Source organism: Panthera uncia, chromosome D4 (genome assembly GCF_023721935.1).
Source record: "Panthera uncia isolate 11264 chromosome D4, Puncia_PCG_1.0, whole genome shotgun sequence".
In the NCBI taxonomy this organism is placed as follows: Eukaryota; Metazoa; Chordata; class Mammalia; order Carnivora; family Felidae; genus Panthera; species Panthera uncia.
Genome location: NC_064807.1, coordinates 12,292,752 through 12,314,919, shown reverse-complemented (window position 1 = coordinate 12,314,919; position 22,168 = coordinate 12,292,752). Strand labels below are relative to the sequence as shown.

Genomic DNA, 22,168 nt, shown 5'->3' with positions numbered 1-22,168 from the left:
TGTGTGTGTGTGTATACACACACACACACACACACACACACACACACACTAGAATACTACTCAGAAATAAAAAAGAATGAAATCTTGCCATTTGCAGCAATGTGGATGGAACTGGAGGGTATTATGCTAGATGAAGTCACTCGGTCAGAGAAAGACAGATATCATATGGTTTCATTCATATGGGGAATTTAAGAAACTTAACAGAAGACCATAGGAGAAGGAAAAGAAAAATAAGTTACAGAGAGGGAGGCAAACCATAAGAGACTCTTTATCAAACTGAGGGTTGATGGGGGTGGTGGGTGATGGGTATTGAGGAGGGCGCTTGTTGGGATGAGCAAAGGGTGTTGTATGTAAGTGATGAATCATGGCAATCTACTCCTAAAGGCAAGACTACACCGTATGTTAGGTAAATTGACAATTAAAAAAAAAAAAAAGAACCACCACTGCAGTAGATCTACTTAGGATTTGCCCAACCAATCTCCCACACTCCCCACAGCAGTCTGCATCTGCCATGGTGGGCTCACACCAACAGGTCTGACAGAACAGACACAAGGGCCAAAAGGAAGCTTTGGAACAAATTTGTGTGTGTGTGTGTGTGCGCGCGTGTGTGTGTGTAGATAGATAGATAGATAGACACACACACACACACACACACACACACAATATAAATATACACAACACACAAGAGATAGTTGTTATTTTGATGCCTTGGGTGAAATCCTATAAAGTATGCATGTGGAAATAAATAGACTCTGTGGTTACTTTCTAAAGAAGAAATTTCCAATGATCAAATCAAAGCTCCAATTTTTCTTGTTTCAAATGGTCTTTGATACTAACAAGATAAACCACTGAAGCAGTTATCTAACGAAATCCAAAGCAATACAAAATACTTGCACCTATAAGACCTGGGTTTCAGAGTAATATTGTAAAGTTCATTCAGTCCAACATTCACTCATTCACTCATTCACTAATGGATGGCAAGTGAATATTTGGAATGGAGCAAATCTCTGCTGTATTCTTTATTTCAGTGTGCCATTTTACTTCACTAGTTCAAATATAATCTCTTATTCTCCTTCTAAACCAAACCAAAGTGGATTTTTTTTAATGTTTATTTTTGAGAGAAACAGAGACAGAGGCAGACCGCGAGTGCTGAAGGGACAGAGAGAGAGGGAGACACAGAATCTGAAGCAGACTCCAGGCTCTGAGCTGTCAGCACAGAGCCCAATGCAGGGCTCGAACTCATGAATGGCGAGACTGTGACCTGAGTCCAAAGTTGGACGCTTAACTGACTGAGCCACCCAGGCTCCTCCCAAAGCGGATTTCTACGTGGATCCCTCATGGTACACGTAGGCCAATTATGCAAACTGTGATGTTAGTCATTCTGATAATACAGAATTTCTGCTAAAGCAGATTAATTTTATTTTCTAGGTACCAGGCATTGTTCAAAGATAATGATATGGCCATTAAGACTTTTTCCTTACAGAAAGGGAACAAAACCAAATGATGAGTAGCTATTCATTTATATTCGCATACTTCAAACAGCTGTCTACCCTAGATATGTTATTGAGTGTTAGGGGTGATTAAACTTGAATTTATAGTTGGTGGAAGGAAAGGTAATCCTAGGCAGGTAGCCACTACAATAGGCAATATATAAAGAATTAACATTATAATGCAACAGATTAAGAAACTGGGTCACTTTCTTACACCATACACAAAAATAAACTCGAAATGGATTAAGGACCTACATGTAAGACCTGAAAACAAAAACTGCCAAGAGAAAACATAGGCATATGTAAACTCTTAAACATTAGTCTTAGTAATATTTTTCTGGATCTGTCTCCTCAGGTCAGGGAAACAAAAGCAAAAATAAACATTTGGGATTACATGAAACTAAAAAAGTTTCACTTTTGCACAGTGAAACCATCAACAAAACAAAAAGCAACCAAGTGCATAAGAGAGGATATTTGCAAATGATATATCCAATAAGGGATTAGTATCCAAAATATATAAAGAACTTCTACCACTCAACATAAAAAACACATAATCTGATTGAAAAATGGGCAGAGGGGCATGTCTTTTTCTGAAGAAGACTATCACTAATTCTCAAGGAAATGCAAAGCAAAATCACAATGAAATATTACCTCATACCTGTGAGAATGGCTAGTATCAGAAAGATAAGAAATAACAAGTGTTGGTGAGGATATGGAGAAAAGGGAACCCTTTTGTACTGTTGGTAGAAATGTAAATTGGTGCAGCTACAATAGAAAACAGTATGCAGGTTCCTCAAAAAATTAAAAATGCAAATACTGGAAATACTATTAACCCAGTAATTGTCCTTCTGGGTATTTATCTAAAGAAAATGAAAGCACCAATTCAAAAAGATATATGCACCCCTGTGTTTATTGCAGCATCATTTATAATAGCCAACCTAAGCGTCCACTGATAGATGCACAGATAAAGATGTGGTACACCTTTCTTTTTCAGTGGCTTTTTTTACTTAGCGATGAAAAAAAAAAAAGAGATCTTGCCATTCATAACAGCATGGATGGACCTAGAGGGTATTACGTTAGGTGAAATAAGTCGGACAGAGAAAGGCAAATACTATACGATTTTAACTTATATGTGGAAACTAAAACAAAACAAATGAACAAACAGAAAAAGACTCATAAATACAGAGAACAAACTGGTAGTTGCCAGAGGGAAGGGTAGTGGTGAAGAATAGGTGAAATAGGTGAAGGAGATTAAAAGGTACAAGCTTCCAGGGGCGCATGGGTGGCTCAGTTGGCTAAGCTTCTGACTCTGGCTCAGGTCATGATCTCAGGGTTTGTGGGTTCGAGCCCCACATCAGGCTCTGAGCTGACAGCTCGGAGCCTGCAGCCTGCTTTGGATTCTGTCTCCCTCTCTCTCTCTACCTCTCCCCAACTTGTGCATGCGCTCTCTCTTTCTCTCTCTCAAAAATAAAAGAGGTAAAACTTCTAGTCCTAAAATAAATAAGCTAAGAGGATGACAAGTATAACATAGGGAATATAGCCAGAAATATTATAGTAACTCTTTATGGTGACAGATGGCAACTACACTTACCATAGTGAGCGTATTGTAATGTATATAATTGTCAGATCACTAAGTTGTACACCTGAAATTAATATAATAGTGTATATCAACTATACTTCAATTAAAAATAAGAATTAACATTATGCTTATAATATACATATTTATGTATAATATATACATGTGTATTGTGTGTACATGCAGACACATACTTTAAAGCAGCAAGAAATTATAGTCAAATTCTGCTGATGAATGATTACCAGGCATATCCACATTTTCTTTTTCTTTATTAGTTATCATTTTTCCACTCACAAGGCTTATGGTCTCCACCATAATTTGCTGATCAAGAGTTGGAGACAATGCTAAATTAGCATTTATCATAAGTGCTATTTCATGAATTTACTTTTTAAAGAAAATAATGACAGCAAATTAATCCTAGGCTGACCAAATAGTTAAACTCACTCTCCAAAGAAAGAAAAGGTCAAAGGTACTTCAAAAATCAATTAGAATCTGCTATCTATGTACCTCTGGGCAACCTGTTTAAATCTCTGTGAGCTTCTGTTTGCTCATCTGTAAAATGGGATGTTAAGTCAAAACAACTGCTAAGATTTCTTCTAAATATAATATTAGATGCAGACATCAAACCCTAAAGTTTTCCCATCAAACCCTAAAGTTTCACTAAGATTCTGGCTACATCTCTCCTATTCCATATGCTCAAAAAGTATTGTCTTAAATAAGGAAAAGCACTATGCTGAATAAACAATCCACACTGTAGTTAGCCAGCATAGATAAACCAAAGTCTATAAATAGGTACACACCCCACCTCCACTGCAACTCTCTCTCTCTCTCTCTCTCTTTCTCTCTCTCCCGTGTTGCCCAAACTTCAGCCATTTGACTTTCATGTCAAATCTGAGTACCATGTATGTTTTTATTCCCTTAAAAGTGGAATTTAAGTTGGGTTACTTTTTAAAAAATTTATCCATTCTAAGCAATCATAAGCTTGACTGTGCTAGCTTTATACATTTTTTCTAATAAAATTTAAAATAAATACATAGTCCATAAATAAAAGAAAATTCCAGCAATTACCATCTAGAATTGTGTTGTACACCTTCCCTGGTATACACATTAAACTTTGGGAAATACCAGAGTAGCTTTATGAGAAGAAGGATAGATACATGATGGCCTAGAATATTTAAGATATTGTTTTTAAAGGAATCTACTATAGTAACACCATTTCCATTGCATTTCTTAGGATAGCAAATCAACTGTTAGATCCATTATTCTTTCATTAGTTAGAGAATCTGATTCCATATATTATTTTTAAAAGGGGACAATAGGACCACCAGTTAATGGGTAGAGTTTTTGTTTTATATATGAATTAGCATAAATCCCACTTTCATCATGCCAAGTGTTGATGCCAAATCTTTTGGAACCATCTAGATCTGTGAACTGAGAACGGCATTTTCTGTGGACTATTGAATAATCATCTTGACAAGGATAATCCTATGGGGGAGAGGGGGAGAAAGAGAAATAATATTGAATGACCGAAATACGCAAAAACGAGTGATTTCTAAAAGTTGATCTTATTAAGATCCAAGTTTAATTTTCACACAATTTAATATCTCAAGTTACAAATGCTTCAATGAAAATATGGCTATTGTTTCATTTACAAATACTTTAATTCTGAAAGAAGAATCTAGTTCTTTTATTTATAAAGCTAAAAAGATGAATTGTTATACATGTAAAATTTTTCTAAACCATAAATATATGGCACAAAGAACAGTTTAAATTTCATGATCATCTACGTAAGACCAAAACAATTACAATTTACCTATCATTCAACATCTTTTTAAACTGAATATAAGTTATAATTATTCCAAAGAATATTATCTTGGGTTGTATCTTTCATAGTCGCTATCAAGTGACTTGCCAGTAAATGCCAAACTCAAGGGTTCATTCCTCTGAGAAATTTACCTCAGGATAACCCAGTATAATGTTTAAGGTACTTATCCCTAAAACACTTCATAGAAACTTCTGTTGTAATAAAATGAGACACTGTCATTGACCATTTCCAAAAGGGAATATTGATTCTCTCAGATTACATCAAGGATAATGGTAGACAAGGGACATAAAGCCCTTGAACTCATTATCTAATTTCTGCTTCAAATTGGTGCTAATTTTAAAGCACTAACACAATATTGAAATTAAATCACCAGAACTATAAAACAATGAAAGAACATCAAAATAGTTCTAATCTTAGATTGGCTTTATTGAAAATAATTGGAAAATGTAACCATTTATTCAACCATAACAATAAGTATGGGGTCAATGTATTTACGGAGTGTCTATCATGGGTTGGGCACAGTAGTTGAGTGTTTATGTCTTTTAATCCATAGCAGGACTCTGACATAGGAATTATTACTCCCACTTTACATATAGGAAAAGATATTGCTTAAAATCTCAAGAAAAAGAGATTTTAAGGAATGCTAATATTAAGTAATTCAGCCAGGACTTGTAACTAATTATCTGACTGTAAGATGCATTCATTATCCCTCCAGGACCCTCATGAAATTCTTAATAATTAGGAGATGAAAAGAAACACAAACCACAAAATCCTAAAGCTACATTATATCCACGTTATTTTCTGTATAGTTTGGGCTTTTGTTTTTCAGAGGCAGTGTCTAATTTCTCTGAGGCACATATGTTAGTTTTTGGTCTGGTAGAGGCCCTTCCAACGAAATTTGAGCATTACTGGCCAAACCTGCCTGCTCAAAGGGAGGCAGGGTCTGCTCATTCCTACACCAGCTTCTGTCAAACTAAAGGGAACTTCAAATTCAGGGTCAATGTGTTTCTCTAGCATCCCCTAGGCAGAGAGGATGATTTATTTTGGTCAGGTAGGTGAAACGATTAAATGTGATGTTTTAAGAAAAGGATTCTGGCAGCAAGAAGGTATTGACGACTGAAGGTAGAAATGATCAGATTCCAGAACAGTAATTAGAATTAGAATGACAATAAGAATTCACATATCATTAACTGATGTATGGATAAACAAAATGTGATCTATTCATACAGTGAAAAAACATTATTTGGTAATAAAGTGAACAAAATACTGACACATGCTGTAGCATAGATGAACCGTGAAAACATTATGCTAAGTGAAGGAAACTAAACCAAAAAACTACACATTGTATGATTCCATCTAAAGAATGTCCACAGAGATAGAAATTAACTTTGTGAGGAGCTGGAGGAGGGGGAGAATGAGGAGAGACTGTTAATGGGTGCAGTGGCCAATAGATCACGGGGCACCCAGGCATTTGCTAAGCATTATTTGTGAGTTGTGTCTGTGAGGGTGTTTCTAGACGAGATCAGCATTTGAATCTGCACACTCAGTAAAGCAATTTGCTCTCCCTAATGTAGGTGGGCATCTTCCAATCCACTGAGGACCTGAATAGAAGAAAAAGGCAGTGGAGGAAAGAATTCAGTCCCTTCCTGCCTGATAGCTTGAGCTGGGACATTCATCTTATCCTGCTCTTGGTACGTGGTTCTCGGGCCTTCAGACTTGGAATGAATTACAGCCACCAGCTTCCCTAGGTTTCCAACTTGCAGCCAGCACGTTGTGGGACTTCTCATCCTCCATATTGCATTAGCCAATTCCTTAAAATAAATCAATCTCTGTCTCCCTCTCCTCTCTCTTTCTGTCTATCCTAGTGGTTATCTATCTGTTGAGAAACGTGACTAATAAAATGCATATGGAATTTCTTTTGGGGGTGATGAAAATGTTCCAAAACTGATGACTGTATGACCCTATGTATATACAAAAATCACTGACTTACATACTTTTACAGGGTGGATTTTATGGCATGTGAATTATACCTCAACAAAGCTATTATTTTTTAAAAGTGGATAAGTAGGGGTGAGCAATCCAAAAGTTAGGAAAACTAGTTAAGAGACTACTGCCTACTCGTACACACATGAAATTGAGTCCCTTCTATCATCAGAGGTATATTGGTAAGTGAGTTCCCCACCAGAAAAAAAAAACCCACACAACTTATTTGTGATAATTGCCAAATTCTGTGTTGTAAATACTCCCGCTATGGCCGACTTCATGCTATCAAAGTGAGGTCAGTAAATATTGGGTTGGGAAGGCGTGAGTATAATTAGCTCATGAAAACTTTAAGAAGTGACTCCAGTTAACCCTGAATCCACTTCTCCCACCCCCCATTGTGTGACGGCCACACAATTTGGGTAGATCAATCCTACTGCAAGCTCTAGGGGCAGAATCTAACTGGCCTATGACAATTATAATAATCTCATGTCCACTCTCAATGATCTCAGTGATTGATCCAGTGTTGGGCATGTGTTTTGAGTTTGTCCAAATAAAGTAAAGCCCAAGACTTTTGTTCAGTGGTTTGGAGGAAAGAAACTCTTTTTCCATTACTGGAAATGAGGAAGCATCTAGCCCAGGTTGCTATTGGTACTGCTCCTACAATCAGTTTAGCATGAAACCAACACCATAAAAGGCATATTTGAGAGTCAGTAAGAAGCATGATGACATTGCTGTATCAATCCTTTACTGAAACATGACTTTTCAAAAAAAAGCGTAAACCAATAAATTGCTTTTATTGTCTGACCTGAGTTGGGTTTTGTACAACCTACTAAAAACATCCTAGCCAATGTGTACCTGAATAATAGGTAATGTTGGAACACTGAAGTACTAAGAATCAGAGCAAAAAAAAAAAAAAAAATGGCCAAAACCAAGGAAGTAGGGCAAATATGTATTTATAGTAGGCATAAAGGCAAACAATAAATTTGTGACTAAATATATAATCAAGAATTAGAAGAGTGTGAATATGGAATAGGTAAACAAAACAGGACAATAAGAACACACTGCTGGGATCCAGGAAGGTATAACTATTATATGAAAGCAGAGCAAGAATGGTTTTTGAAAGTTTAATACTAAAGGCACAAACTAGAATACAGCAGCTGTACCAACAGCCACCTTAAAGGACCTTAATACTGACTGCAGCTTAGACCCAAGGCCAAATTGAGATGGTAGGAGTCTTAAACAAGAAGTAATTTAGTGTGCCACTCAAATCAAGTATACAGGGGGTAATCATTTCAAAATGATGCGTAGTTTTGCCCTTTCTGTGTGTAACCAGTCATTTGCCCAAGGTGAGATCAAAATTTGTTTCAGAATAAAATGCTAACCAAAGAACAAAGTAGTATCAGCTTCTAATATGCAAAATAGGATTTATCAGCAAGATAATAGCCTTGCAAACCACTCACAATTGTGAGGACTTTAGAATACCAATGTCCAGGCCTGGAAGACTTCACATTATAGAGTTCTCCAAATGTATAGAAAAAAATATCCTTTCGTTAAGGCTTAACCAAAGGTTGGAATGAATAGTCGGAAGATAGGGAAGAGTCTGGGGAATTATAGGAATGAGAAAACAAGAGAAAAGGGAAAAGCAGGATGGTAGAGACAGCCAATGTATTTCCCAATTTTCCCTTTCCCAGACTTTAAGCCAGCAGAGTCCCTCTGACCTGGACAGAGGGAAGTACATGAGACAAATGAGAGTAATGATGGAAAGGCATAAGAGGGGTCCCCATCCCTCATGAGAACTCTTGAAACTGACCATCTCAGGCTGCGCTTTCATCTGCCTGGAGGCCACCACACCCACGCTGGTGGGGCATCATACTTATGCAGAGGGAGACTCTGAGTCACTTTGGCATCCTGTGCGGAGTCTGCAGAGGGGGTTACTAACAGGAGCTGCAGAGCTGAACACTGGAGCTGGGGCTGAATGGGAATCACAGAAGTCTTCTGTGGGGTCCACAGTATTTATGGGAGTAGAAACGAGGCTGAGTTATCCCAAGCAAGCCATCTGGGATCTAAGCTAGCCCAGAGAGAAAGAGTGAGAAATAGAAAAAGACGGACGGTTCAATGTCCACAGACTTTAGCCACCAATGCCAGCAAGGAAAAGTGCGGCCAGGTGGACTAGGGACATCATCCCAGAGACCAGAACAGGCAGAAAACAGCACACACAAAAATCCTACTCTTGCCCTCTGGCATCAGGATGCTAAGGCACATCCCCCTCTCCATATACCTGGATACCATCTTAGGGAGAGTCCTAGTTACCATTACTGTGTAACAAACAGGTCAACCCACGTCGAACAGTACAAAACAATACCCATTTCCAGAATCTTTGGGTTAGGAATTTGGAAAAGGTATAACAAAGACAGCATCTCTCTGCTCCACAATATCTGAGGCCTCAACAGAGAAGACTTGAAACCTGGGAGTGACTTGAGGGCTGGGGTTACAAACATCCCTCACTCCAGTTGGTGGTTGATGCTGGCTGCCAGCTGGGACCTCAGCTAGGGCTGTTGACTGAAACAATGATGCAGGTCCTCCGCGCATGCCTGCTTGGGCCTTCAACATGGTGCCTGGGTTCTGAGAATGGCAGTGGCACTGAGAGAACCAGGAGGAAACTGCATTGCTTTTTATCACCTGGCCTCCAAAGTCACATAGCATCACTTCTACCATAGTCACGGTTCACCCAGTCCTAGGGGAGGTGATAAGGACTCTGCCTTTCAATGGAAGGAGTATCCAAATCACATTGTAAGGGCATGTGGGATGACCACATGTATTGCACCATTTGGGGAGAATGACAATCTGCCACATGGAGAAAAAGTAGGATGTGTTGGGGTTCTCAAGACTATCCCTGGATTCAGTGATTTCTAGGAGGAACCACAGGACTCAACATGTAGTTGTATTTGTAGTTATGATTTACTACAGCAAATGGATACAGAGCAAAATCAGCGAAAAGGCACACAGGCTGAAATCCAGAGGAAACCAGGTGCAAACCTCCAAGAGTCCTCTCCCAGTGAGTCACACAGGATGCACTTAATTTCCTCAGCAACGGACTGTGAAATACTGTTTACTGGGGAAGCTCATTAGAGCCTCAGTAGCCAAGGTTTTTCTCAGGAGCTGGTCACAGGCGCGCTCTTTGCCTAGCAAAATTCCAGACTCCCAGAAGGAAAGCAGGTGTTCAACATGAACCATATTGTTTGCACAAACTGTTTAGGTGCAGTGAACCACTCTCATTAGGGAGTTCTAGTCCCAAAAGTCAAGTTTCTAGATGCCAGACAAGGGCCAACCTTGCAAGCAGGCTTTTTAAGAGAGAACAGTCTCAGTTCTGCTGTTAGCTCTTTTCTGCAAACAAAGGATGGGAGGAGATCTCTGAGAAAGTGAGAGTTTTTTTTAAAGGGAAATCAAACACTTCCTGTAGGAACTATTTAAATTACAGAATCAGACTAAGCTGTAAATGGATTGAAGAGTGAGTGTTTTCCCACTGGTGGTGGGCTCAGGAAGAAGGCCAGTTATCCATTGGACACTTTTCCTCTGCATATGTGAGTTGTAAACAGTTGTTATATTTCCACACCCTAACATAATATTTAAATATGTACATGTTCAACATTTATTTAGTGGGACTGGGAAGAAATGTTTAGAAATTGCATATAAAAACAGAGGTGCGAATCACCACACATTGTTGGCTGTTCACTGTTCTAGTGCTACACCGACCCTGAGTTCTGACAACGTTTACTTAAGATAGGATAATCACCACAAGCTTTTACTGGGCCCTTAAGGTAGATGAGGATCTCTGGTAAAATTTGTCTGGGGTGTGGACTGAATGGGTATCGGTGCACAATGGCTTACGCAGAGCCAGACTAGAAGACACATTTCGCGGCAAGAATTTAGAGGACTCACCAGGCCAATGGGGCTAAAGAATCAAAGATGAACTATAGCTTCAAATCTGGATGGTGGGAGAGTTCTAAAACCAGTAAAAGGAATATGAAAGACATGGAGATGGAGGGAGGAATTGTTTTAGGAGATAAATGATGAGTCACATTTTAAGACATTTTCAATGTGAGATGACATCAATACAAAATCTTTATTTGAAATGTGGTGCTGTGGGATAGATGGCTGGGAAAGAGGTCAGTGCCCTGTGCACAGTAGTAGATATTGGCTGGGAAAAAATAAAGAACAGTATTGGAACCATGGATGATATTTGAATACAGACTGTGAATTACATAATTACACTGCATCAATTATTCCTAAGTTTAAAAATATTACCATAGATATGTGTCCTTGTTCTTAGGAAAATCACATGGAACTATTTATAGGTAAAGGGGCACAGCCTACCCTCAAATAGTAAACAATTGGTCACTTGGGGTAAAGATTATATGGGAGTTCCCTGTGCCATTCTTGCAACTTTCCTATAAGTTTGTAATTATATAAAATATATTATCTCACCCCCCCAAAAAAGTAATGGTTGGAGAGCCTCGGGTGTGGATGAATTCTCTGAGATTGCACAAAACGAGAAGCACAGAGTTCTGGATCCCAAGTCTTATGGACACTCATGGTTGGGTCCATAAAGAAGCCATGAAGGACAAAGGAGGAGAGGTATGAAGTGCTGCAGGGTCATCAGCTCTGAAGGTAGAGGGAGGTGGAAGAATGCAGTAGGAGCCAACAGGTGCTCACTCCCAAAGAAACATCATAGAGAGCAAGACCAGACAAAATATAACCAATAGTTCTGTTCCAGAGAAACAGAGAGGAAGTCTAATGAAACATCCTGATCAGAGGTGGAAGCAGGCATTGGTGGTATAGTGGTGAGCATGGTGGCTTTCCTGATAAAAGGTGGAAAAGAAAGAGTGCCAGAGAAAGATACATCTATGGCCAGGACAAACAGGCCATAGAAAGAGGAAGCACTAAAGATGCAGCAACAGAATCACTATGGGGAGAATCTGCCTTAAGGTTAAGAAAGCTTTCTTCCTTTTCTTCTCGTTCTCTTCCTCCTTTGAAACAAATCTTGGAAAGACAGGTTAGGATGTTACAGGATGGTCCTCTGGGTGAGGGGCCCCCCCACTTGACATTCTCTCATTGTGAAGGAAACAATATAGTTTTACCACCTATGTCAATAAAATGTATCAGTATCTTTAAGTGACAGGTATCCTGCTCAGATCCCCAATCCCTCACCACCCTCATCTCCACTGACCCTTGGGTGCTATATTCTTACTCTGAACACCATTATCTCCTGAACCTTCTTTAGAATAAGATGACCTTACCATTTCTTGGTCGCTGTGTACTCAGTCTTGACCAAGTTCTGGCTGTACTTAGTCGTATTTGACTTCACTTTTTTTCTTTAGGATCTTTTATGTTTTATAGCTTAATTTTTCAAGGTCATTTTCAGTTGGAAGACTATCTTCTGGAACATGAGTAACTCTGCCTAATTTAATATTATACAATAATTTGAAAGCATAGTCTCAATTCCTTCATCCAGATCATCCATAAAAATGCATAATGTGTTATGTTTCCTGGCCAAATCAGTCACTGTGAACTAACCTTGTGTCCACCATTACAGATAGCTATTAGCCACCTGGCACTCATACAGCAAAGACCATTCTTCCCTAGCATGCCTGTAAGTATGGTCATTTGGGGTACTCCATTTACTCTTAAAAAGGCATTTGAGGCAGCAAGCTTATTTATGTGAATATCACAGTGGATGGAGTGAAAGTAAATATACAGGTAGATTACCGTGATATTTTGTTTCATTACTTTCAATATACATAATGTATAAAATTCCTTAGCTGTTATACACACTTGACTGAAGACCTGTCGTCCTCTAATAAGATTGTCTTCTGTATACACATGCGGAGTGATGTGAGAGCAAAAGAACAATTTCCACACAGCCAAGTCTACTTTATCAACCCTAGGGATGATGGAGGATAGGCATCCCAGACAGACTCCTTCATCCATTTCCTCACTGCTTTAAAAATGACTTCATTGCTATTGGATATTTTCTTCTCCCAGTGATTGTATCACAGACACAAGAGTAATTGGCAAATACAGCTACAACAAACATGTTACTAATTGGATATATTTTTGTTATATATTTGACAAACATTTACTACTCTTTTTATTTGATAAAATTTTACAAACGAAAAACACTTATAACCAATAGAGGGATGCATCTAAAGGAAAATAGTCACGGGAGGCACAAGGAAGCTTAAGCTATGCATATAAATATAAATATTAATATCATTAAAGAGTCTGATCATCACGAAGAAAAATATGGAGACCTGCATGAATAATCACTTTACAAAATAAGCTGACTTTAAACAATATCATAAACTTTAGTAATGTCTAGCATCAAAAACTAAGCAATGCCACATTAAACCTTAGCTATTGATACATTTTTATTTAAAAAAAAATTTTTTTTTAATGTTTATTTATTTTTGAGACAGAGAGAGACAGAGCATGAACAGGGGAGGGGCAGAGAGAGAGGGAGACACAGAATCGGAAACAGGCTCCAGGCTCTGAGCTGTCAGCACAGAGCCCGACGCGGGGCTCGAACTCATGGACCGTGAGATCATGACCTGAGCTGAAGTCAGACGCTCAACCAACCAAGCCACCCAGGCGCCCCAGCTATTGATACATTTTTAATGCACAAACTTTGATTGGTCCTATCATAGAAAAAATAAATATAATTTTTTTTTATTCCTCAGTCTGTATTATGTGAGGACACCTGCCACTATTTTATACTTATAATGGCATGGTTAGTTATAAATTTGAGGCCCAGTGTTTTCAATTAAAATTTTTTTTCTTCCTTTACAAAAGTCAAATATGTTCAATGTAGAAGTTAAACATAATTAAAAGAAAGAAATTAGAACTAAACTCTTCTGACTTAACCCAGAAACAAAAGAAGATCATAGCTACGTCACTTCAAAAGGCAATATAAAGTGAAGGTGTAGTTTTAGAGAACACAGGGTTCTTTCCTCTAAAAAGAGACAACACAAAAACTGCTTGAAAAATCTGAGTTTCCTGAAAATTAAGACCACAATTTCTCAACTGTTGGTGATACACGAGATGAGAATGAGTTAAAATATTAACTTCCTAATTTTTAAGTAGCCTTGAATTAAATGTTTGCCAAGGTCCTCATCAAAAAGATTACTTGGTCATAAATAAATACTATTAGGATGGGACAGGATCAATGAGAGAGAATCATATCATCTCGAATACATAAATAGTAAAATTTGAGACCCCGAGAGCTATATACGTTAGTGAAAGTCCTCCAGAGAAATAGAAACAATAGAAGATAGATAGATAGATAGATACATACATACATACATACATACATAGAAAGGAAAAATGTCTACTTATCTATCCACCATATCTATCTTCTATTTCTTCTATATGTATGGGACAACAGGTGACCCTTGAACAATATGGGTTTGAAATGTGCAGGTCCATTTATACACAGATTTTTAAAAATAAATATAGTGCAGTACTATAAATTCATTTTCTCTTCCTTATGATTTTCTTAGTATTTTTTTCTCTAGCTTACTTTATTGTAATAATACAGTATATAATACACATAACATACATAATGTGTATCAATCAACTATTTATGTTGTTTATGTTATCAGTAAGGCTTCTGGTCAACAGTAGGCTATTAGCAGTTAAGTTTTTGGTGAGTCAAAAATTATTTGTGGATTTGTGCATCAGTCAAAAATGATTTGTGGTTGGGGGGCGGTGTCAGTGCCCCTAACTCCCACATTATTTAAGGGTCAGCTGTGTATATATATAATGAGAGATCCTTCCTTCCTTCCTTCCTTCCTTCCTTCCTTCCTTCCTTCCTTCCTTCCTTCTTCTCACCTATTAGCAACTATATATTCCCCCCAACAAGTCAAATCTTTTTGTATTCCAATGGGGAGGCTGTGGAATGAGCTATGTGAACAAATGCCAGCAGATCCTAAAGTTGAAACTGGGGTCTAGGAAATGTGGTCCCTTAATGCTGTCAGAATCCCATGAGACTCAGAACTAGAACCATTTGCCTCAAAGTACAAAATCATGTGTATACATATCTATGCATATACATATATGTGTATACATATAATCTCAGCACAAACGTGTAACACACAATGAGATCTTTCAGGCATTGTTTTAGACTGAGGAAGGCTACCATTTCCTTCTGAACCCAAGTAATAGAGGGCCGTTCCTGTGGTTAGCTAACAGCAGTATTTTGGAACACCTTGACGTCAATCAAAAGATAATAGGTACAACCACATGACCCCTTCCCTCTTCTCCAATTTCACCTTCCAACCCTATCTCATTTGCAGATGAATCTAAAACTCTTTTTCATTTTAGTCAATAGTCAATGTAATAAGAAAAACAAGGATATGCAGCAAATGCCCATTATTCTTTTGTCAGTAAATATTGAATTAGAACATTAACAGGACACAAAAGAGAAAATTAAATAGTAGATATATTAAGATTCAAGGCAAAGAAAAGTAGTACTAAAATAAAAGTCATGAAAACACATCATGGAACCTGGAACATTACCTAGTTAAAAACTACACTTCATTCTGGAGTATAAGGCTTATACATGATTTTTCAATGTGGCCAATTCAATGGTACAACTTTGCAAACTATATGTTTTTAAAAGAGAAACAGAAAAAGAAAAGGACTATATGCTGAAACGAAATTATGGAAGATCATGGGAGTACAGAATGGAACAAAAATACAAAGAGAGGGTTTTAAAAAGAAGTGAGAACCAAAGCTAATTTCCTTCAGATGCTTCCTATAGCACTCCCAACCTGTTCTAGATTCATTTTCTGTCTCAGCTTTTGGTATTTTCTGCAGATCATTCTTTCCCTCCTCTTCTTTTTAAGGGCCCTGGTAGGCATCCCTTCCTGAGAGGCAGAAAACTAAAGGCAAGTCTAGCCTTTGGGGAGTTTCTTGCATGTGAATAATCCCAACTGAACAACAGAGGGCTCTTAATGATGCTGTCCACCTCTGACTGCTAGCCAAGGTACATTTTGATCTGGGATGATACTCAGAGTATTTATCAATCTATACATCACTCAGACTGAGCATGTCCTAGAGGCCCCTGGTAAGACAAGTATTAAACTTCCAGAAGGTCCAGGCTGGGCCCACTCAACCATGAAGCACAGGAAGCCCAGTACCTAGAGCCCACAGTACTTTTGGGGACTCACAAAAATGTTGTCATTTATTTTAAAATCAGAATTTTTAAGATGAATCTAGTAACAATGTGAAGGTACTTAGTGCCACTAATTCTACATTTAACAAGGGTCATATAGTAAATTTTATATTACATATATTTTACCACAATAAAAAATGCAGATGCCATTTTGCAAAACTAACTGTATTAAATGGTAGAAACTCTTAGCTAAGCCAGGAAATGTTGCTGGCCATTTAATATTCATAAACATTTTAGGGTAGAAACTGATGATAGCTATTATACACAAAGTTTTGTTTAAAATAGGGTACAAGAGTACTTCTCAGAAAAAAAAAATAAGTATTGTACGCTTTAGTTTTGTGCAATAACACCCACTGGTACATTGGTAATAACTTCAAGAGGGTTAACAATAACATGGTCATATAACATGGCCATAAAATACAATAATATAGTCATAAATAGGCATGAAGACAGTATAAGGGGGATAAGATGCGTAATCTTTACAAAACGCCAATAAGAAATATAGCGTAAGAAACGTATTTCTTTAATAAGCTTTTAAATCCTGCCCCCCACCAAAAGTGAATATGATCCAACTTGGATTATATTTGTCTTTATACCAATGCAGTTATACAATATATATTGTTTAAAATTTTTAATGGAAGAAGGAACCCATGACAGCCAAAGTCCTTAGGGTCCAGGAAAGGGTCCATAATGCAGTCCTGGGTCCTGGGAGTCTAGGGAAAGGGCTGGAGCTACTCACAGGGCAAGGTTGTGGAGAATTCAAGGTGACAGCAAATTTCTAATCAGCACAGAAATGTCAATATTTTAACAATGAGATATCTGTGCCAGTGCATAAAGCCCCAGTGGTAGAACAGGTCAATCCTGCTGTTGTCGGGAATAATGCTAAACAGATGCAGTCTCTTTTTATACCTACTGTGCACCATGGCAGGGATATTCAACATTTTGGGGGTTCAAGATACACATATGCCTGGAAAGATAATTCAATAGGCAGCTCTATTTAGGAAAACAAAATGGTACTTCACACTTGATAATGACCAACTAGATGCACCCAAATGGCAGCTGCATGCCTGGGAGGAGCTGTTAACCTCCAAAGAGCTCCCACTGAGGGTTTGGTCATTTGACTTAGTCATCGGCACTACCTTTCTTTCCTGCTGTCCTGTAGGTTGATTTCCAACACCCATATTTAGAATCTAGCCAACACTCTGGCTTACCATTTTTTCACCCTCTCAAGTCAGTGGTTTGGATTCCATTATAGAAACTCAGCCCCATGGCCACATACTGGGCTCTGTCATTCCTGAGAATTGTTCTACATCTTTTGGAGGCTCACAAAAATGTTGCCATTCCTTTTAAAATCAGCATTTTCAAGATAAATCTAATAACAGTGTGAAAGTACAATGTGAAATTCCAATAAATTCCAGTATATCCCCCTTTGCTCATTACCTCCAATTCTTCCAGCTCTTTCACTTCTTCACTACTGCCATGATTGGTTTTTGTTCTCAACATTCTCATTCCTTTGACCCTTCAACTTCCTGAGTTTTCTCTCTGCCTGGACTAATTCTTTTCCTTACTCATTCTGAGTGTGTTCAGTAAACTCTCCATCATTATACTTAGCTCACTTGTCCTTTATCCTAAAAGCTCATGTACCCCATAAACAGCCAGTCTTGGACCAATCCTCTAATGTACCTTCTCTGTAAGTTTTCCTCTATTTTGGTTCTTTGGGAGAAGGAGGGGGAAGCTTTTAAGAGAAAGTATCTTTCATTGAAATTGGGATGAGCCATAATAGCCATAATGAATACCTAACATAAAAGGTGGAGTTTTGAGGAAGTACTTTCCAATTTTCTTCCATTTCTCTCCTTAAAAATGATTTCATAGCTTCCTAATATTCTGTGTTAATTTACTCATACCTAGAGCTATAGGATGATAATTTGCCTCACTTTAGAACTCCTATAATGCTATCCCACTTTATGCAAATATCAATTAAACAAATATAAAAAAATGATAATATAAAAATTAAGTCTCAGTTCATGCACAAAATTTGAAACATGAATCCAAATATTTTAAGATTTCTTCAGGAATTGCATAATTGCAAAGGCAATAGCCTGAGAATGGTGTGCTGTGTTTATGCTAGGTCCACATGGTTTAGACTCTAGCAAGAAAAAATATTCCCTTTCTTTTGTCAGTATTTTATGAATCATACACTTGTTTATATGCACAGTAACTTCTATGTCAGAGTTCAGTCACTATTTTACTGTTATTTAACCATTTGCTGTCATTACAATTAAAAAATATTTTTGTATCCTATAACAATGTAACAAGGTAAGCATTCATTAAATGGGGGGCTGGGAGCAGTGCTAAAAATATGCCTCCACGTCAATTACTTTGGCATGGAACTTAGAAGTGAATGAACAAAATTCTAAATAAAACCACGGAACTGCCATGGCACACTGTTAATGTGGACACAAGCAACATGAGAAACATTAGAAATAATGCTGAAATATTAAAAGCACAAACATACAACACAATGGCTAAAGATTTATGCACCCCAAGAATACAGCTCACATTCTTAATATTTATGCTTATGGAGAAATTAGTCCTTTGAATTTTGTGAGTTTTTAATTATGTGTCTTGCAACTGCCTTTTGTTTAGAGATGCAGTCAGATCCCATGTATATAATAAAATGGACCTGAACTGCATTTTTAAATAATATATTTATTGCCTTGTGGTTTTTCTAATCAGAAAAGCCACCATGCTTGTTGCATTGGAAAATTCTAAAATGTGTAAAGATGAAGAAATCACCTAGAATCTCACCATCCAATGTCCAAATTTACTAGCATTTTGACAGTTCCTTCAGGGTTTTTTGTCCTCGATATTTTTACATAGTGTTTATATGAATACACTATATCCATATAATAAACTGTAATATGTGTACAATTTTGTATGTTAATGTTTCTCTTAACCTTAAATCAAGATTTATCAAGACACTAAGAACCATCTATGGACATTATATAGGCTGCAAAATATCTCCTCATATGATTATAACATATTTAATTAGTAATACTCCTAATACTAAGATATTAGGTACTTTCCAAGTTTTGTCATTACAAATAATTCAGTGATGAGTTCCTTGGATATGAGTTTTATCCCTAGTTGAGTTATTTTTATCTGAGGAAGTTTCTTAGAAGGAAAATTATTAGATCAAATAGTATCTTGATATATATTGCCAAATTCTTTTCCAGTAAGATTAAAACAACTTCCTGGCAACAGATAAAAGTATCCATTTTACCCCATCTTCAGCCCATTAAGTATTATTATTTCTAAAAATATTGCCAACTTTATTAGCAAATATTTTTATTCTTTTAGTTCAGATCTTTTATTATTTGTAAATAATATATTTACAAATAGCTACATTTATTAGCTAGTTGCTTATATTTCCTGCTTTGTAAATTGTCTATATATGTCCGTTAGTCATTCTTCTAGGTTCTCAACATTTTTCCTTCCAATATGTATAAGTTCTTTATGTATTAGGCATTAATCCATAGATATCATATTTTATTTTTTTATGGTTTGAATGCTCTTTTTTAATGAGAAAAAATAAATAAGAATACGACATATAATAAAGTTAGTATCATGAATCCTGTACTTCCCTAAATTGGCTATATCACTGTTTCAAAAACTTTTGATTATTCTCATCTGTTTATTCTTTCAAAAAATTCTTACAATCTTACAGTTCTAACAGAAAACAAAGTCCATTGGGATTTTCAATATAATTAAATGTATGAATTTAATTCATAAATAACTTATAAATCCACTTATCTTTGGATGTATTTTTTTTAAATAAACTTAATGGCTTCAAACAACAATTTATTATTATCTTCTTGGAATCTTTCATGGGCTGCAGTCAGATGGCATCTGGAGCTGCCGTCCAGACTCAATGGGGCTGTATGTCCAATATGGCTTCCTCACTCATCAGTCAAGCTCATCAGTGTTCCTCCTCATGGCCCCTCCTTCCAGCAAAGTACCTCGATTTCTTACATGGTAACACCGAGCTCCAAGAGTTGGAGGCAGTCTTCTTCAGTCTAGTCCAGATCTGGCATAGTGTCACTTGCCATGTTCTATTGATCAAATCTGTTACCTGACAGCTTAGATTCAGAAGGTGGAGTATCATTCACCTTGTCCTGGAGAAGTAGCCTGTGCAAAGTCCACCTTTGGAGACAAACTACCAACCACACTTTCTTTATTGATCTTTATTTGGTCTAGAATTTTCTTCACAAAAGTATTTGAAATTTGTGTTGCTATAGTAATTTGTACATTTTTTTCTCATAGTTTACTAAGCAGTTAGGGCTGATATGAAGGAAAGATCTTGTTTTTTGACATACTTATTTTGTATTCAATTGCCTTACTAGATGGTCTTATTTATTCTAATTACTCCTCAGTTTAATATTTTAGTTCTCCTAAGAAGATAATCATACTCTCTGAAAATAAAGATGACTTTTTTCTCTTTTTCAATAGTTAAATACTACCCATTGTACCAGTCAAGACTTTCATAACAAGACTAATAGGAGGCATCCTTGTTTGGTTTCTGTTGTATAATTTTTTAAGTACAAGTATATTGAAGTTATACACTGGACATATTTTATCAACATACACATCTCCCAGAGCTAAATTAAACTACTTTTTTTTTTTTCAACGTTTTTTATTTATTTTTGGGACAGAGAGAGACAGAGCATGAACGGGGGAGGGGCAGAGAGAGAGGGAGACACAGAATCGGAAACAGGCTCCAGGCTCCGAGCCATCAGCCCAGAGCCCCACGCGGGGCTCGAACTCACGGACCGCGAGATCGTGACCCGGCTGAAGTCGGACGCTTAACCGACTGCGCCACCCAGGCGCCCCTAAACTACTTATTTTTATGTGTCAATGCAATACAAATGAATAGAAAGGTAGGTTTTTATTTCACATAAATTGAATTCAGGGAAGGGGCCAATAAAACAAGATGAGGAAGAAAACAACTAATATATTTTGGACACTGCAATATTTTCTTCCTGATATCTATAAACTTCCAAAAAGAAATCATAGCCATAAAACATTCCATTGACTCCCACAAATAGCTAATATCTCTAAATAAATATAAAACATCATAAATTTCTGCAATTTGTCCTTTCTTCCCAAGCTTGACTATTTATACTAGAACTAAAGAATCATTTTAAGTACATAAATAAATAAGTATTAGAATAGGGCTTTTCAGCCATCTTATACTCACAAATGGCTGATAATCATATGGTGGAGCATAGTCTTCAGCATATGTTGTCAATGCACACCTAAGAGGGATAAATAAGTCAATACGTGAGAAAAGAACAACCCCAAAAAGAATGATATTTAAGATGTTTAGTGCTATCTGCTTTACATGAAATAAAAACATTTCAAGGAGGATTGGTCCTAATAAAAATGTTAAAACCTACAACTGGAGCACCTGGGTGGCTCAGTTGGTTGAGCTTCCGACTTTGGCTCAGGTCATGAACTCACGGTTTGTGGGTTCCAGCCCCACATCAGGCTTTGTGCTGACAGCAGGGAGCCTGCTTGTGAGTCTCTGTCTCCCTCTCTCTCTCTGCCCCTCTTCCGCTTGTGCTCTTTCTCTCTCTGTCTCCCTCTCTCAAAAATAAACATTAAAAAAAAACCCTACAACTATCCCAGACCTTGTTTATAGCATTATCTACCGCTATAGGATGCCCTTCCTTCAATTACTTCCAATTCAGTACCACTTACTACTCTCCTGTACTAATGATATGCTACCAAGCCCAAGTCCCTGAGCTTAGGTGCATTCCAGACTTTTGGGATTCTCTTTACCATCTGCTTTCTGCGTCTCAAACTCTTTTGACTCTATGCCCCATGTTCGCTGCTAGATGACAGCTGAAAGAGATAATAGAAGACAACCAGGTGGACCGAGATTATATAGCTTCCCTAACCTCCACCCAATTAAACACAGAGCAATGCTGAATAAATATATCCTCCCTTCCCCAAGTCTACAAGCACAGCCAAGCTCCAAGGGGAAACCCTGAGGTGCCCGA

General features: G+C 37.4%; 1 protein-coding gene and 1 long non-coding RNA gene across 11 annotated transcripts in view; one reads left to right on the top strand and one right to left on the bottom strand.

Annotated features, from left to right (window-relative positions):
- The window catches only part of LOC125925035 (uncharacterized), a 13,902-nt gene extending 7,361 nt beyond the window's left edge, over window positions 1-6,541 (top strand). The window contains exon 3 of the long non-coding RNA XR_007458685.1: window positions 6,466-6,541. This is a non-coding gene — a long non-coding RNA (uncharacterized LOC125925035). The remainder of the gene's footprint in view (window positions 1-6,465) is intronic.
- The window catches only part of CFAP95 (cilia and flagella associated protein 95), a 233,073-nt gene that overhangs the window by 95,434 nt on the left and 115,471 nt on the right, over window positions 1-22,168 (bottom strand). For 3 of the 10 annotated variants that reach the window (XM_049633761.1, XM_049633745.1, XM_049633749.1), the window contains 2 exons: window positions 21,364-21,421; window positions 3,308-4,551 (listed from right to left, as the gene is read on the bottom strand). In XM_049633761.1, coding sequence (XP_049489718.1) covers window positions 4,369-4,551; window positions 21,364-21,421 — 241 coding nt within the window. In that variant the 3' untranslated portion in view covers window positions 3,308-4,368. Of the gene's footprint in view, window positions 1-3,304; window positions 4,552-21,363; window positions 21,422-22,168 lie in introns of those variants that run through there. The other 7 variants (XM_049633757.1, XM_049633755.1, XM_049633759.1 and 4 more) reach the window with 4 other exon arrangements.